The 15,461-nt window shown below is 32.8% G+C and overlaps 1 protein-coding gene across 8 annotated transcripts; it reads right to left on the reverse strand.

Moving 5' to 3' along the window:
* Nucleotides 1–739: 739 nt before the first annotated feature.
* Nucleotides 740–14,251, reverse strand: LOC119639157 (homeobox protein extradenticle). Of its 8 annotated transcripts, none has more exons than XM_038036422.1 (6): nt 14,162–14,251; nt 12,315–12,614; nt 2,239–2,385; nt 2,001–2,175; nt 1,673–1,931; nt 740–1,521 (listed from the first exon to the last, which is right to left on the reverse strand). In XM_038036422.1, exons 2-6 carry the CDS (start codon nt 12,577–12,579, stop codon nt 1,240–1,242), a joined length of 1,128 nt encoding a protein of 375 aa, XP_037892350.1. In that variant the 5' UTR covers nt 12,580–12,614; nt 14,162–14,251; the 3' UTR covers nt 740–1,239. The 8 variants fall into 8 exon arrangements, with proteins under 8 accessions (XP_037892350.1, XP_037892373.1, XP_037892340.1 ...); XM_038036445.1 differs by lacking the exon at nt 14,162–14,251 and adding an exon at nt 14,105–14,124; XM_038036412.1 differs by lacking the exon at nt 14,162–14,251 and adding an exon at nt 14,025–14,107.
* Nucleotides 14,252–15,461: the final 1,210 nt, after the last annotated feature.

The following is a 15,461-nucleotide window of genomic DNA, read 5'->3' on the forward strand; positions in this document are numbered from 1 at the left end:
CGTATACATAATTTTCATAGTTTTCAGAGATTTCTTCTTGTCTGCATGCCTTTGCAAAACTAAATAGAAGGGAAATTAAAAAGAAAAATGTTTTATCAAATATTATAGCTTAAATTTAAAACAAATAAAATACACGTCGTAAATTTTAATATTAATTATATTATATATTTTATGCGTTTTGGGGGGTTTAGATAGGATGTATTATATTTTCTTCTTTCGTTTGCGATCATACCCAAAATCCAGAATTGCTTTAGATTTTCTCGTTAAGTTTAATTAAAATTAAAAAAAAATATTGCATCTCAATTATCAATGTTGGTAAAGTAGTTATCATATTATAAATATATGCAAATATTTATGTATTTATGTATTTGTGTGTTTCTTATCATTTATAAGAGCATACGTAAATATATTGTGTAGATTTGCGTATACATTGCCGGGATGTAAAGATGCTGCTTATTACCTATGCGATCGACTCTGGTATACATAGATTTCCAAATAAGTTTTTTTTGCCTTAGAAATGCATTACATTCTTTTGTTACGTTATTTTCATTAGTACGTTATAGACTTTTTTTTTTTTTTTTGAAAATATTTATACTGTTTAAAATTAAAATTTTTTGTATTTTTTTTTTTTTTTTTTTTGTTTTTTTTTTTTATGTTTTGTTTTTTGAAATCAGATTTAAATTTTTTCGTATACGTGATTTCATTTTGCATTGCAATGTTTTATTTGTTTTTTTCTCAAACTTTTTACTTTCACGCTCGCTAAATATTTGTTTTTCATTTTCGTTACGCGTAAATTGTATTTTACTTTAAATTTTAGTATACATCGGGTCACATTAATTTTATTCAAGTATACGGATGAGCCTGATTATTCAAATTGCGGAAATCAGTTTTCAGCTTTCAGTATTCCTTTTAAATATTTTGTACGTACATGCAATTTTACAAAACGAATAAAAATATAATTAAATACTAGATGCGTACATGAAATCCCGGTGAACGAAAAAAACAAAGAGGGGCAAAATTTGAAAATTTAGAATTAGAAAGAGAATTAGGTGAGAATGATTAAAATAAAATAAAATAAAATAAAATAAAATAAAATAAAGATAAAGACAATACAATGAAATGAATAAACCAAAAGAGGTATAAAAAACTCGTGGTTAAAATGAATTTATTAATAATAAGAAAAACATCATAGTTTGGAAAAGAGCTAAAGCTCATTTAAAATTTATCAAATAAATGTTTTCAAGGACTAAGATCCTGATGTAAAGAAGGATCATAGCCGCCCATACTGTTATCATAAGGCTGCTGCTCGTACCCCGAACCCATGGAATAGCCCATTGAATCTTGCGGGGGTGCAGGCGACATCATAGGCGTGGTAGTACCACTTGGAGGTCCTGCCATCGAATAGGGCGAAGCACCGGCAGCCTTTTTAGCTGCATACAAATTGGCTTCCTCTTGAGCCTTACCAATATTTTTCTTGTAGCGTATACGTTTATTGCCAAACCAATTTGAGACTTGGGAGACCTTTTATATGAGAACAAAAAAAAAAAGCGATCATTAATACACAATATTCTGAAATATACCGTTCACCCTTCTCTTCCTCTTCCACCAAATATTATTCAATTATCTCAAATTATGATAAGTGTAGAAGGGCGAAAGAAAATGTTTAACTTGCCGTTATACCGCATTTACGAGCCAATTCTTCTTTGGCCTCTTCGGAGGGATATGGATTACTCAAATGACTGTAGAAATATTCATTTAAAATTTCTGAAGCTTGTTTGCTAAAGTTGCGACGTTTGCGACGTGCATCTAGGAACCGAGAACGTAAAATCATAACGGCCTCACAAGTTGACTGCTTCAATTGCATTTGAATGGAACTAAATTTTTTGTGTATAATTTGTACCATCCGCTCAATCTCTTTGGGTGTGATGGGCCTAACATCATTATTATGTATGTATTAAAATATAATACCAAATTTTAAATATTCACTTTTCCATTCTCACCTGGTACGGCTTTGTTCACGTAAAAGATTCATTACATGCGTAGTGAATTCATTGCACGCCTGTTCATATTTCTCCAATTCTTGATGATAGATTTGTCGTATTTGGGCTAGCTTTGCACGATAGTCTGAATGCTCAATGGCATTGTCTGCGCCGTCAATAGATAATGAAGATCCTACTTTAAATAAGTTGGAAAAATATACACAATACTCTCTGACAATTGTCTAATAAATATAACTACCTTGACTGGCTGCGGCTGCAGAAGCTGCAGCAGCGCCCCCTCCCCCCTTTTCGGGTCCGGCAACACCCTCAGCAATTAGCATATTATCCAAACGCATTAACTGCGGATCTGGTGGCTCCTCTTCTTGCGTATTCCGAATGGAAAGAACTGTAAATTAAAGTTACAGCAAAGATGAAAGGTAAATGTGTTTCATCTAAAAACTTTATGAATAATTAAACAAGAAAAAAGTTAAAAGACGACAAAAGAAAACAAAAGAAAAAATGGAACGGCACTGCTAGTTTTTCAAATATGATACGTATCTATCATCTATGTGTCAGAATTATTTCATAACAAATTCTCTCATATCATTTACTAAGAATATGTGCACGCAAGACCAGCGTCGACAACAACAAATATACGCTAGAGTATTTGCACTAGTAGTTGATAGAAACACTTCACTTTCCGAGTGTCCGAGCTAGCTCATAACTTGAAGTGAAGAGAGAGAGGAACACTTAAATGATCAGTGCTTCTTTCCTTATCTTACTTCCTTTCAGTAGCAAGTTGCCCAAAATTCATCATCAAACATCCATAAAAATTTTTTGTAGAGTAAAAACATTTTACAATGATATAAAATAAAATGAGTTACGTGTCTGTCTCGGGTAAGCACGATCAACAAACGCGCTATGCGCGAACCTAGTGTTCGCTTGACTATAATTCACTTATTTTCGCGATAAGATATCAAAAATCAGAACTCTGGAGAGTGGAAAAGGATTTCGAATGGAAAACGATGCGATCATAATGCGGGCTTAATTCACCAAATCAATACGTGAAACGGGCTGTTTTGAATCGATTGTCACCATAAAATACAAAACAATTACATTTTAATTATTCTTTATAATAATCTTCGTGTGGAAGTGTGGCGACCAACGAAATGGTCGCATTAGACCATACAAATTTTGTTCATCTATTTAATACGCCAAAAAAAAAAATATTTTCCAGTAACTTTTGTCGAGAAACGTTAAAAATCGCAAATTTTTTTCCCATATAAAACAACACTTTCGAAATATTGATTTCATATGGGAACTGGTGTGTTCGTCCTTGAGCGAAAATTACGGTAACTTGATCAAAAGAACAGATGAGCATATGTTAAACAATTAAGCGGACAGACATGGCTAAATGATTTGAAATCGAGCAGACGGAGATTGCTCATATCAACTTAACGTAGCGTTCGCATGATTGAATTAAAGCATGTCGTTATAAGCATGTGTTAACAATAACAACACAAGTCACATAAACTTTATCATAAAAGATTCGCTTCATGAAAGATTCAAACCTCCTTCTATGAGAGAGTATATAAGCAGTTTAAGGACATTGCAAAAGTATCATTTAATGAAATTTTCTTTGATTCTTTAATATTTTGCAATAATTTTGATCAATTACATAAACATAGCTATTATATACAGCTATCACTAAATCTATAATACGAGTTCCGTTGAAATCGAAATCAACCCTTTCAATTGTATAATTGTAAATCGGAAATCGCAAATCGTAAATCGTATTTTGCGTTTATCTTGCAATCGAATATCGTAGACAAAATTTGCCCCTACCATGAAGATCCATTCGTTTTAATTCGCTTGGCTCGTTGCGGCTAAGATGTGAATACAGAGTTTTAAAAATTCCCCTCCCCTCTCACAATTCAAAGCGTTCAAGTTCCTTAAGTTGAAAGTAGAAAATCACGTTAAATTTAATCAAAATGTGCTCAAACATTGCATAAAGAATTCGCGTAATTAATTGCAAAAAAAAAAAAAAAAAAAAAAAAAAAAAAAAAAAAGGAAAGCAGAGAAAAGAAAAGAAAATTCCTAACAAATGCTCTAGGGATTGTTCAGATTTCTTAAAAACTACTTTAATGCATTTATTTGTTTAATTTTCCCTCTTCATTTCAGCCTGAGGACTTTTAAACGAAAACGAGGAAAAACTGAATCACAATATTTACTTATGTATTCCTAAACAAAAAGTGAATATATATACATACATCTACATATACATAATTGTATACTGTATACTCTAGATGAGCAAAGTTTGACTTTAAAGGCAAAGTTTTGCAATATCTTTTACCATTCTGATGTTTTTCGTACATACATAGATAGAGTGAGTGAAGGGATGGATATAATATTGTTCAACAGAAGAGCATACGTTTCTGCTTAATGCCGCGCAAACATATATTCAATTTAGATTAGTAAAAGAAGCAAGGAAAGTCGGCAACCTATGAAATTTTTATAAAAACATCAGCAAACGCTTTTTATAAACATATTTGTTTATCTGATTTAAAAAAAAAAAAAAAAAAAAAAAACCAAAAAAACACAAAAAAGAAGTTTACGTTTGCTTTATATCTATGACGGATCTTGAGTACGCTACACATTTCTAATTGCGAAAGACTTCGATAATTAAACCGATCGAAATTATTATTCTTACAAGGTCAATAGCCTTAGATGCTAGTGCTTTTAAGAGTTTAGTCTTAGAATTTAATTCTCTAGCGAAATTAATAATAATAATAATAATATTATTCTTACAATTGAAGTTATAAGTTAGAAGAAAGGAGAAATATATGGTGCGCGACCGACTAGGATGGAGGGACGGGGGGCGATGATGGTCGGCAACAATTACAAGAATTTTAAACCTCTTCCAAATTAAATGTATTTGTTACAATTTCACAAATTTCAAGATGATTTTGAAAGTTTAGATCGTTTCAGAGATAAAATAAGAATTGCTGTACTCAAGGAATTCGGAAAGTACGCTTTTCTGTAAAATAGTTATCTGCCGAGCCAATATCGAATCTTTTGCCCTCTTTTGGCCACACGTTGAGCGCCCCCTTTATGTAATATAATTAAATAAAATTTGTCCGTATTTGTAACGCTATGTTCTGTGTAACACGGCAAAATTATATAACTCAGAAAAAATCAAGGGGGAGGGACATTCAATCCTCCTAATCCTCCGGGAAACTCCACAGACGATTACACTAAAGAAATACACCTTTAACGCACGTCAAACGGACAGACGAGGCTTACTGTCCGGACGGGCTCATCTTACGCCCTGGCCCACTCTATAGCATATCCTGTTCTATCTATGATCTCCTTCGGTCCGTGGTTTTGTTTCCAATATTTTTTCCCACCTTACAGATATTTCTATTTATGCGACTTGGAAGTAATACAACTAACGTACATTGTTATCCTTCACATAATAGGTGTAGAAAGATCGGAAACTTACTTTCCGGACGGGCTTAATAAATGTAACCAGCCATGGCTGTGCATGTATTCTCTGTTGATGAAAACGTTAACACCCCTGAAAATCATACTTCAACTAAATGTGTTCTGCTGCTTTGAATATATATGCAGCGAAGGGTCCATCATGTACGTACACACATTCATACACATTCCTATAAGCTGTTGAATTCCACAAATAACAATTGACAATGGGCATCATGCGTCCACAATTGCTGAAAAATTGTAACATTGAAATATTTAAGAAAAAAAATAAATTATTGTACATTTCGATCAATAACTTAAGACCTACAACGTATAACGATTTGATATTTTTGCTGGCTTATTGCACTTACACTCACGCTAAGAATCCTTTAACTTTACAGTTACATTACATTAACGTGTCCATGTAATAAGAGCAATTTTTCTTTAGCACATTTTCACGTCGATTGACTCGAATGAATGACATATTTACAAAATGGGTTTCGCCTTGAAATCAAATCTAAATACTTGAACTTTGAAAATTTATCCTACACCTATGCATCTATCTGCATCTGAATGTAACGTATAGCGCTTGCTTTCGAATAATGTACAGAATGACGAACAAGAGAATATAAAATTCATCTGCGCTATTGAAGCAAGAGAAATTGCAATAAAAAAAAAATTAAAAAAAAAAAATAGAAGAAGCAGCACTGGCAACAGCCGAGACCGTTTACGTATGGGTGCAGTTAATGTGACAAATGTTACTTTTCGGGTTGCCCTAACGCGACATTTATTCAACATTCAATAAGGGGTTCTTTGGAAGGCTCAACAAACCCCACACAAAAGCGAATACATGAGCATTTTATTATTATTTCGCTTAGGTTTCAATACCAACGCTTGCTCAAATTTTTTATCGCCGCTGAGAATGTGTACCCTAAAGATACACGTATAAGACGCCGCAAACGAAAGCCATTATAAACTGACCATGAAACGTTATTTCACACAATAAGTAAAATAAATCAATTTTTATTACGTCGTGTTATTGTTGCTATTGTAGCAACATTAGGATGCCAAAGAGAAGTAAATGGGGAAAATCTTTTTAACATTTTTCACTTAGTTGAAACTACACGCGTTCACGCAGTGAGTCAGCAACGCACGTTGTATTTTAGTGCAGACTGCCGAAAAGATCCGTTCATAGACTGTCCCGTGCTTTCACTCAAAATGGTACAAAATCATATGTAACTGGGAAAATTTACTGTGGTATTTACATATACCGCCTTAGTACCTGTAGTAGATAAAGGTGACTTTGGAATTTGATCAATAAATGCTTTATAGCTCTACGCTAAATACCATTCTTCAGCTGGCTGTTTCATAAAACACCATTCATATCATGTAAAAGTCTACTTCTCATTAGGACCGTTTTGTAAAACAGGACGCGAACCGTCTAGATAAATCAAAGAGATTAATTAACAAAGTTCATTTTTTTGCCAAAAAAGGGCATTATTGTTCAGCTAATTTCGTAAGGAAATACCCAAAGTTAGACCTTCTTCTCCTACGCCTACCATAAAGGCTAGCCTCTCATAAGAATCCTTTCATGTGGATTTAATTTGAAAACAATGCCAGGCAACAGACAGTAAAATGTTTTTAAAAATGATCAAAAGAATATCGCAAATGCATCGGAAAGTATCAATGAAGCCTTTAGATAAGAAGCGAAGAAATATTAAATTCCAAATTAAGAGATAAAAAGGAGATTCTGTCAAGTACAAAAATTTCGTTTGTTCTTCATTTAATTCTCTGTTCGGAAAGCAAGAAAAAAAAAACACTTTGCCGCTGTCGAGCAGCGAAGACAGTTCTCACAAAAAATTCGAATAATATATATAATGACAAAAAATAATTTTCAATAATCAATACCATATATAAATAAATAAACATATATATGTATCCATAGGTATATGTATACGCATATATGTATACGTATATATATATATTTCAATTATTTAAAAAAATGGCCTCGCGGCAAAGTCAATTTATTCAGGTTGTCTAGTGTATAATTTGCGAGCCAATCCTCCTGACAGCGGAAAATTGTGCGGAGCATCAAAGAGACCTTCTCTACTGCCCTCGATGCTATGCACAATTGTGTAGCGCGAACGCGCTGAGACACCATGCATGTATAAAACACAACACGATGTCAATAAAGATGCAAACGAGGAATTAATGGACCGTGTGCGGGAGGTAGCTGCCGTCGGTGCTGGTAAAAGGCGCAAATATTCCAATAGTTTTCAATTAAAGGAAAACACAAAATGCATGCATGCATTACTTAAGATGCGCTACTTTTAAAACCATCGTACACACACTCATAATAACTTGCTAGAAATGCTCTCCGTGGACGTTAAAAATAATTGGAGAAGAAATTAAAATGTATGTAGTACACTAACAAGTTGAAATAACAGACTTCAAATATTCTGGAAAACCAAAAAAAACAAGTAAGAAAACTATATTCGGTCCCGATCGAATCCTTTACACCCACCACCGTCATCCCAAAAAAGGGTAAAAATAAAAGGAGAAGTAAATTCTCGTATTCTATAATATTGGATAGGCACGACTGATTTTCTCTCTCTTCAGAGTAAAAGTGGAGATTTATATCATGTTCTTGTTGCAGTTTATCAGTAACGAGCAAAAACCTCGGAAAGCAAAGGCGTTCTTTGCTTTTTTTGTCGCGTGTGCGTCTCGCTTGAAAAGTTCTGCTCATTTCCAAAATCTTTCGCAAGCAGAACAATATTTACCCCAGATGCTTTACAGTTGCACAGACCGACATTCTTAGGTGCATTTGTATACTCTATGAGTTAAATTTTGACACACTGTAATATTGGGCAGGCGTGGTAAATATTTCCCATTTTTGTACAGGTTCTACAGCATCGCCTATAGAATATACGTTCAAACTTTTGTAAATTCATGAGTAATGGGGAAAGAACAATTTTTCATTTCTTTTGAAAAACAAGAGTGTTCTCGCTTTGTGTATATCTTGGGCGATTTTGTGTTTATTGAAAATAGCGAATTATTCGACAAAAAAGTATATTGTTTACTTTGGAGATATGAAAGCTAAAACGAAGAGCAACTAACGGGATGCATTTGCTTCCAGTTTTGTTTTTGGCTCTCTATGACTAATGTGAAATTCTAATCTCGAAGGAAAAAAACTCAATTTACATGACAAACAAACGAACAACATGGCATCGTACAAAAAACAATCAGGATCAAATTTTGAACGGTTATTATTATTATTGTTATAAATGTAGCCAGAGAATGAATTCTAAGACTAGGTCTTACAGCACTAGCATGTAAGGCTTTCTTTCGGCTTTTATTAAAAAACTCTACCGCACTTGAGATTCGCACCCACGACCATTGAGTTGCTAGTCGAGACTCTTGCCTACTCGGCCACTCAGGCGGATGTTAACGGTTAATAACACGTGTCATCTGCAGCGCCCTAGTGAATGCTTTATTCACTTACAGCACACAAATCACATGCTCGATGCGCTAAGACTTTTGGAAAAAGTGATTACGAATTTCATCTGTGACAAACGCATAGACTCTTGGAAAGAAAAAACAGATTGATATTACTCGAGTCAAAAGAACTATCACCGAGCCCCACTACTGCTTAAAAATGAGAAAGATCGACGAAATGTAGTAAATGTGTATTGAAAATTTAATCCCCCCATATTTCTCAATACTCCTCACATATCCACTTTCTTACAAGATATATGCCTTTATATGACGATAAATTCCTACTTTGTAGTATTTTATAATTAAAAACAAATTCATAGAATAATGATGTGATATATAAATTTAGTGTGAAAATATTCGAGCATCATATTGATCGCATTCTTGCTCCTCCATATTCTCAACAAAAATTCTCATCACAAGACTTCGCACACACTAGAGTAGCAAGATGTAATTTTTGATCTATTTTATGAGCAAAGTAGTGTAGGGTATACAAAAGTTAGTTATTTTTCTCGACTATAACGTTTTAATATGTCTTCGATTTCAATTTAATCTGAACGTAAACGAATGAAGCGAAAACTCGAGCTCACGTTTATTCGTAACTGCGATTTGCACAGATAATAACTAAATTACACGAATCATATTTATCAAAAATGCCTATGTCTATATTTTTTATATCCGTTCAAATTCTATAGTGAGTTAAGAAGAACAGAAGAAACTTTGGCATATTCAAGCGAAGTTAACAAAACGTAAACAAGTTAATTTAAGTTTTGTTTGTATATACAAATATATGTGTGTAACGTATCGTTGAAAATTTATTCATTTAATCGTTATTAATTTCCATATTTTATAAAACTTTATGAACATTTATTTTTATATCTTTAGTTTTCTCATTTCTGCTTTGTCTTCGTCTGCGAATAATACTCGCTTTCAGATGTTGCTCTACCCTACAGCTACGTCGCTGTTAAAACGCTTATCATCTTTTTGCTTATAAACCGGCTTTTTAATGCAATGACTATAAATTGTCTTTAAACAAATTAACACGACGTTGCTTGCTTGGATAAAACGTTGTATCATTGCATCTATGCTGCCGTTACTTACGTTAAAACTTTTCGCGGTTATCCAACTTCTGCCCCAAGTAATGCTCTTTCCCAAACACTGAACGCGCGTATTATACATTTTTGAACTTATTTTCAAGATTTAGGTATAAATTTATGCGTAGCACTATGACGTGACTTAACGTGACTGGTCAGGTTTTTTGGCAAAACACGTATATAAAAAGCAAAACTAAATAAATTGCTTTACATCGTCAGAATTGTGTCGTTCATTACTATAATTTGCGAAAAATTGCATTATCATATCTTTATTTTGGCTTTACGCGAATTGTTTCTTAGACAAGCAGTCTTCAAAATTTTCAAAGAAAAAATTGACATAAACACGAAGCGGTCTCTGTTAGGTGTTTGCGAAAATTTTAAACGCGTTCGGAGTCTTGTAGTAGTCTTGGTCCATCATATCCCAATTCTCGGTTTTGATTTCAACAGTTAAAAAGTGGCGACACGAATTGACTGAAAATGCCATTTTTTGGTCACTTGTTGCAAGAATTGTCCGCAATACACTGTTGCCACTCGAAAGGGGAAATTCTGCCACATCCAGCATGACGCCTCTTCCTGATTATCACTTGTTCAGATCGTTCGCAAAGTGGAAGAAGTTCGAAAATGGTTCGGTGAATCGACCGCTGCCAAACCAATACTAGGACTTTCGTCACGATACGGCCAGGTCGCCCAAAAAAATTGTAAAATATTGTAGAAACTTATGGAAATCATTTCGATTAACATATATTGTATCAATTTTTCACCATAAATGCCTTTTTCAAGTGAAAAAATGACCAACATTTTTGCAAACACCTAATAATACGATCAATTGTTAATAAAATGCATTGATTTATTTATTTTCAAGATTTTTTAATAATTTACATTTTTGTATTAATTGACAAATTAATTTATTTATTTATATATATATATATATATATATATATATTCATCACATCCTACCTGGAGAATTAGACAACAGGTTTTGAAGAAGAATTCTAAAACTGGACAACTGGAGACATAAATGAGTAAAATCGACCTTTTAGATCTCGGCAGTGCAACTTGTAGGAGTGTAATTATCATGATAACTCGGAAAAATTTATCAAAAAACAGTAAATAAATAAAAGAATCAAACAGCTTCTCTCATTCTATTTATTGTTTTGCGTTTCTCTAACCTAAGTGTATTTAGATGGATGACAAAACCTCGTAACCCAATCGACTAACCGCTTTAATTTATCGTATGATGATATTGCCCGCTTTAAATCCATCTCAAGCAAATCAAGAAGTAAACTGCACAGGGCGCCTTAGGAACGCACGCACACATGCACACACAGCAAGTATAAGTCATTCGGTATATAAGCAAAGAATGTTCTTTGCCTTTTGTGCAAAAATTGTCATTTTTTAAATCCTCCGCGGCTTCGAGGTTCTCTTTGTAGCCTGCTCTTTTCAAATGTTTCCAAACTGTTGTCTGGTTGATGTTTAGTGTCACCGTTATTTCCTGCCAGCTTTCGTGTCGATCTTGCTCCACCAGTTGAAATATTTCATCGACTTTTCCAGTTATTGCGTCTTGTATTGTTATCTTTAATTCTAAGTCCTTCGTTCACTCACAGCATTCTCACCGTACACTTCACAAATTTTTTTTTTAACCTTCTTACAATAAAAGAAGCACCACATAGCGTAGTTCTTTAGATATTTCACGCGTTTTCCAATCAATATAACTTTTTATACGAGCAAAAAATTGGGAAACTCATGTTCACGAAAAATGTAAGTTGAAATACCATCTGTCAAGCGCATGTTCGTTTGAGACAATCAGGTAAGTGTAGCCCGATATATAGGCATCAATACCATCCCGCGGAAAACAACGCGGAGAATTTTCGATATGATTTTAAAGATAGGAACCCTGTTACAAACATTTTTATTGGTTTGATGTGATGATTACTTTTCGAAAACTTCTCAAGCCTTCATTTCATTTGTAGTTTATCCAAAAAGTTAGAAATTACTTTTAATTCTCAAGCATTTGATCGATTCGATTTGTGCTTTTTTTTTTTTTTTGATGGAACTATTATTGTATTGTATAAATGTGTATATGTAATTTATGTTAATACAATTGCTTAAGACGCGTATAAGACGAATCTAATATATTGCTTAAATAGTACTGAGCAAAACCACTGAAACGCTCGACAAAAGCAATCAGGTATACGCAGCATTTGCAGTTTGGTTTATTTTTAACTAAGTATTGAAGAAAACTTGACAATTGTGTTTAAAAAAGACTTACCGGTCTTCTCCTTAATCTCACACAATACTGTAAACAGAGCCGGCTTCATGCGATGGCAATTCAGTGTGTGTTTCCTGGCTTGCGCCTCATCCAGAGATTGCTCCGAAATGCTCATAATTTGCTGCAATATTTCCCCAATATCCTTTTGCTTTCGCACCTCATTTTCATTACCCGTTGTCTGGGCATCATCTTGGCCAGGCATACCATAGCCCTGGGGGGCCATCATGCCGCCCGTATGAGCCATCATACGATTAGGATCTTCCATCCCTTTGGTATATGAGAGCACAGCAAAAAATACGACTGTAAACGAAACAAACTTTGTTATAACTACGAAATGCGAAGAGGATTCATTTAACTCAACTACTATTCCCTAAGCTAAACAAGAGCAGCAGTCTATTTTGAATTTAAAACGCAACGAACACACGTCATATCAATATGATATTCGAAAGGAAACTATTATGTTTACAAGCACTTACTTGTAAAGAAAAAAATTGGAGAAATTCCGTTCGAAGAGAAATGCAGTCTAAAACTCTCTCAATTTACTTTTCAAGAGAGATGTAATTTTGCAATTGAGAGAACATTTACAATTTCCTTGTATATAATGAATTCGGGGGACTAAATAACAAAAGCATTAAATGTTCTAATAGATTTTTTAAATTATAATTAATAGCACAACCAAAATCAAATAAGCATTATGGTGCAGAGTAGGGTTTCTTTACAAAAATTTTGCATGAAGAGTCCCCTTCCCTTTATGTCCAAACAATAGTTTATTTAATTAATTAATAGACTTTGAAGCTTAGGTCAGAATCATGTAGAAGATCGCCAGTTTTCATATTGACGACGGCGATCCTGCCTACATCCGATCTCAATATTTAGATGAAGAATTTTTCGCACCAAATCTTGTCAAATGCAAAAAACAAAGCAATTTTCTCTTTAAAACTCAAAACTGAAAGGGATTACAAATTTGGAACGAGTGTAATCGAATTGTAAAAGCGCACTTTGAGAAAATACATACCGGAAAAATTCGATAAAATTAATGCAAATTAACGTAAGCATATTTAAAAATTTTCACAAAACATCTTTCAACCGGTTTGAAACATTTATGACAAATGCAAGTGCAGAATCAAGCAAATGAAGAAATATAGCGAAAGAGATTTATTTCTTTATATGCCCTTGATATTTTTCAACAAAATTTCATTCCCTTAGTTCGAAACGTTGCTCGAATGTTTATATTGTTATAGCATTTATAATGTGTTACCATTAACAGACCAATATTCTATTTGTTTCTCTTTTATCAATATTAATGCATTTGTTACTTCCCGGCTAATCCAGATATTTAGCAAACATGGGTGCAATATTTAAATAATTTATTATCAAGAATGAAACTAAAAAATATGTAAATTGTTGCAATCAATAACCAGCGCAATATACAAACACACATAAGCACACGTCAATCAAATCTCAAATTGAACAATTTTTACCAATCATCTATATATACATACATATATATAAATTTGTACAAATATGAAATCGCGAAATACTTCGTCTTCTCAAATTTGGATTTTATAAATAACTAAACAAATTATTGAAATCAAATGACTTTTGAAAATCTTTGAAAATCTCTTCCTCGCTGTCATATATGCGTATGTATATAGCATATTTGCATTAGTATTGAATGCACAACGCATACAGAAAAAAAGACTTATGTACAGAAAAACGCTTTTGCCAGCTAGTCAGGCAGAGACATGCACTTAATTTTATTTACAAATTTTTTACGTTATTCACTAAACCTTTCTACTAGTTAGATTTTAATTTCAATACAACTAAACCAGAAGAGGTTTTTTTACCACTTTTAACGAAAAAAAAAAACACTAAAATCTTTTAAAGATTCACAAGTTTAGGTGTCTTTTGCTGTCCTCGTCGCTAAACCCGATTTATTACATTAATTTTTTGTCATAATGGCAACACCCTTAAACAATGTAGGTGTAGATATACAAAAGTCAATGACTAGAAGCATGTTTCTAAAGACAGGGGTGTTAATAATATACATTAAGAAAAATTATTAATTTTAATACAAGGAGAAAACTTGATGTTCTTAAAACTCTCGAATTGCTGACTGTTAAAATGAGTATTTTTCACCTTAGTTTAAGACATGATATGTAAGATTTGGGTCGGAGTATTTCGAGTGACGGAGCTGATTTATTTAGAACAAAAAAAAAAAGTTCTGAGCAATAATGTTCATTTGTTTAATGTAGTTTTCCCCCGTTCAAGAACATTATATTTTCGTGCGTTATGATTTACAACAAAAGCCAACATGCCTTAAAAGCAATTTGCTGAATTTTTTGTTTACATACAATTTCCCACTCAGCACTGTAAGCCATCTGTTGTTGATTTGCTAAATTTTAGAAGAAGGAGAAGCGCATATTTATGATGCGAAAAAAATTGTTTTTTTGGATTGCGTTCCTTTTTATAATAATGAGCGATTCTTCTTCAAAATGTAAATATGTTTGCTATTTACACCATTGAATAAATAGGAGTTTTGCAAAATGTATTAATAAGTTGTCCATAAACAGTAGACAACAATATTATAACATATGTTATTGCCAATATATGGAAACATTTTTCTTAAAGTAAGATGGAAGGATAATCACAACAAAATTTAGAGGTGGAATGCTAGCAATTATAAGTATTTATCTGTTTCTCATAGAAAATATTCGTTAATAATTCACAGCATTTAAAAAGTTGAAATGTGTTTTGTAGCGTAACGCAATTTCAACTATATATTCATTTTATATTAAATAAATGTATATAAAAATAAAGTATATATAAAACAATGATTAAATGATTGCTTTTGCTTTGAAGAACAATTAATAAAAGTTTCTTCAGAAAAAAGAAAAAAAAAAAAAGAATTTAATTTCATCATCAATAAGTATTAATAAAATAATCAATAAATTATTAAAATTATAAATTTAAGGAAAAATTCATCAAATAATTCAAACTTAAAAAAATAGTTTTAGGACAGTAGATTTATTGAAAAAGAAATTAGAAAATGGTACAGGAGATATACATCTATACGCGGAAAGCCTTCCACCAAATGTTTTCAACAAAACAGACAATCAAATTGCTGTTGCTGCGAATAAATTTGGA

Source organism: Glossina fuscipes, unplaced genomic scaffold (genome assembly GCF_014805625.2).
Source record: "Glossina fuscipes isolate IAEA_lab_2018 unplaced genomic scaffold, Yale_Gfus_2 0, whole genome shotgun sequence".
NCBI classification, from domain to species: domain Eukaryota; kingdom Metazoa; phylum Arthropoda; class Insecta; order Diptera; family Glossinidae; genus Glossina; species Glossina fuscipes.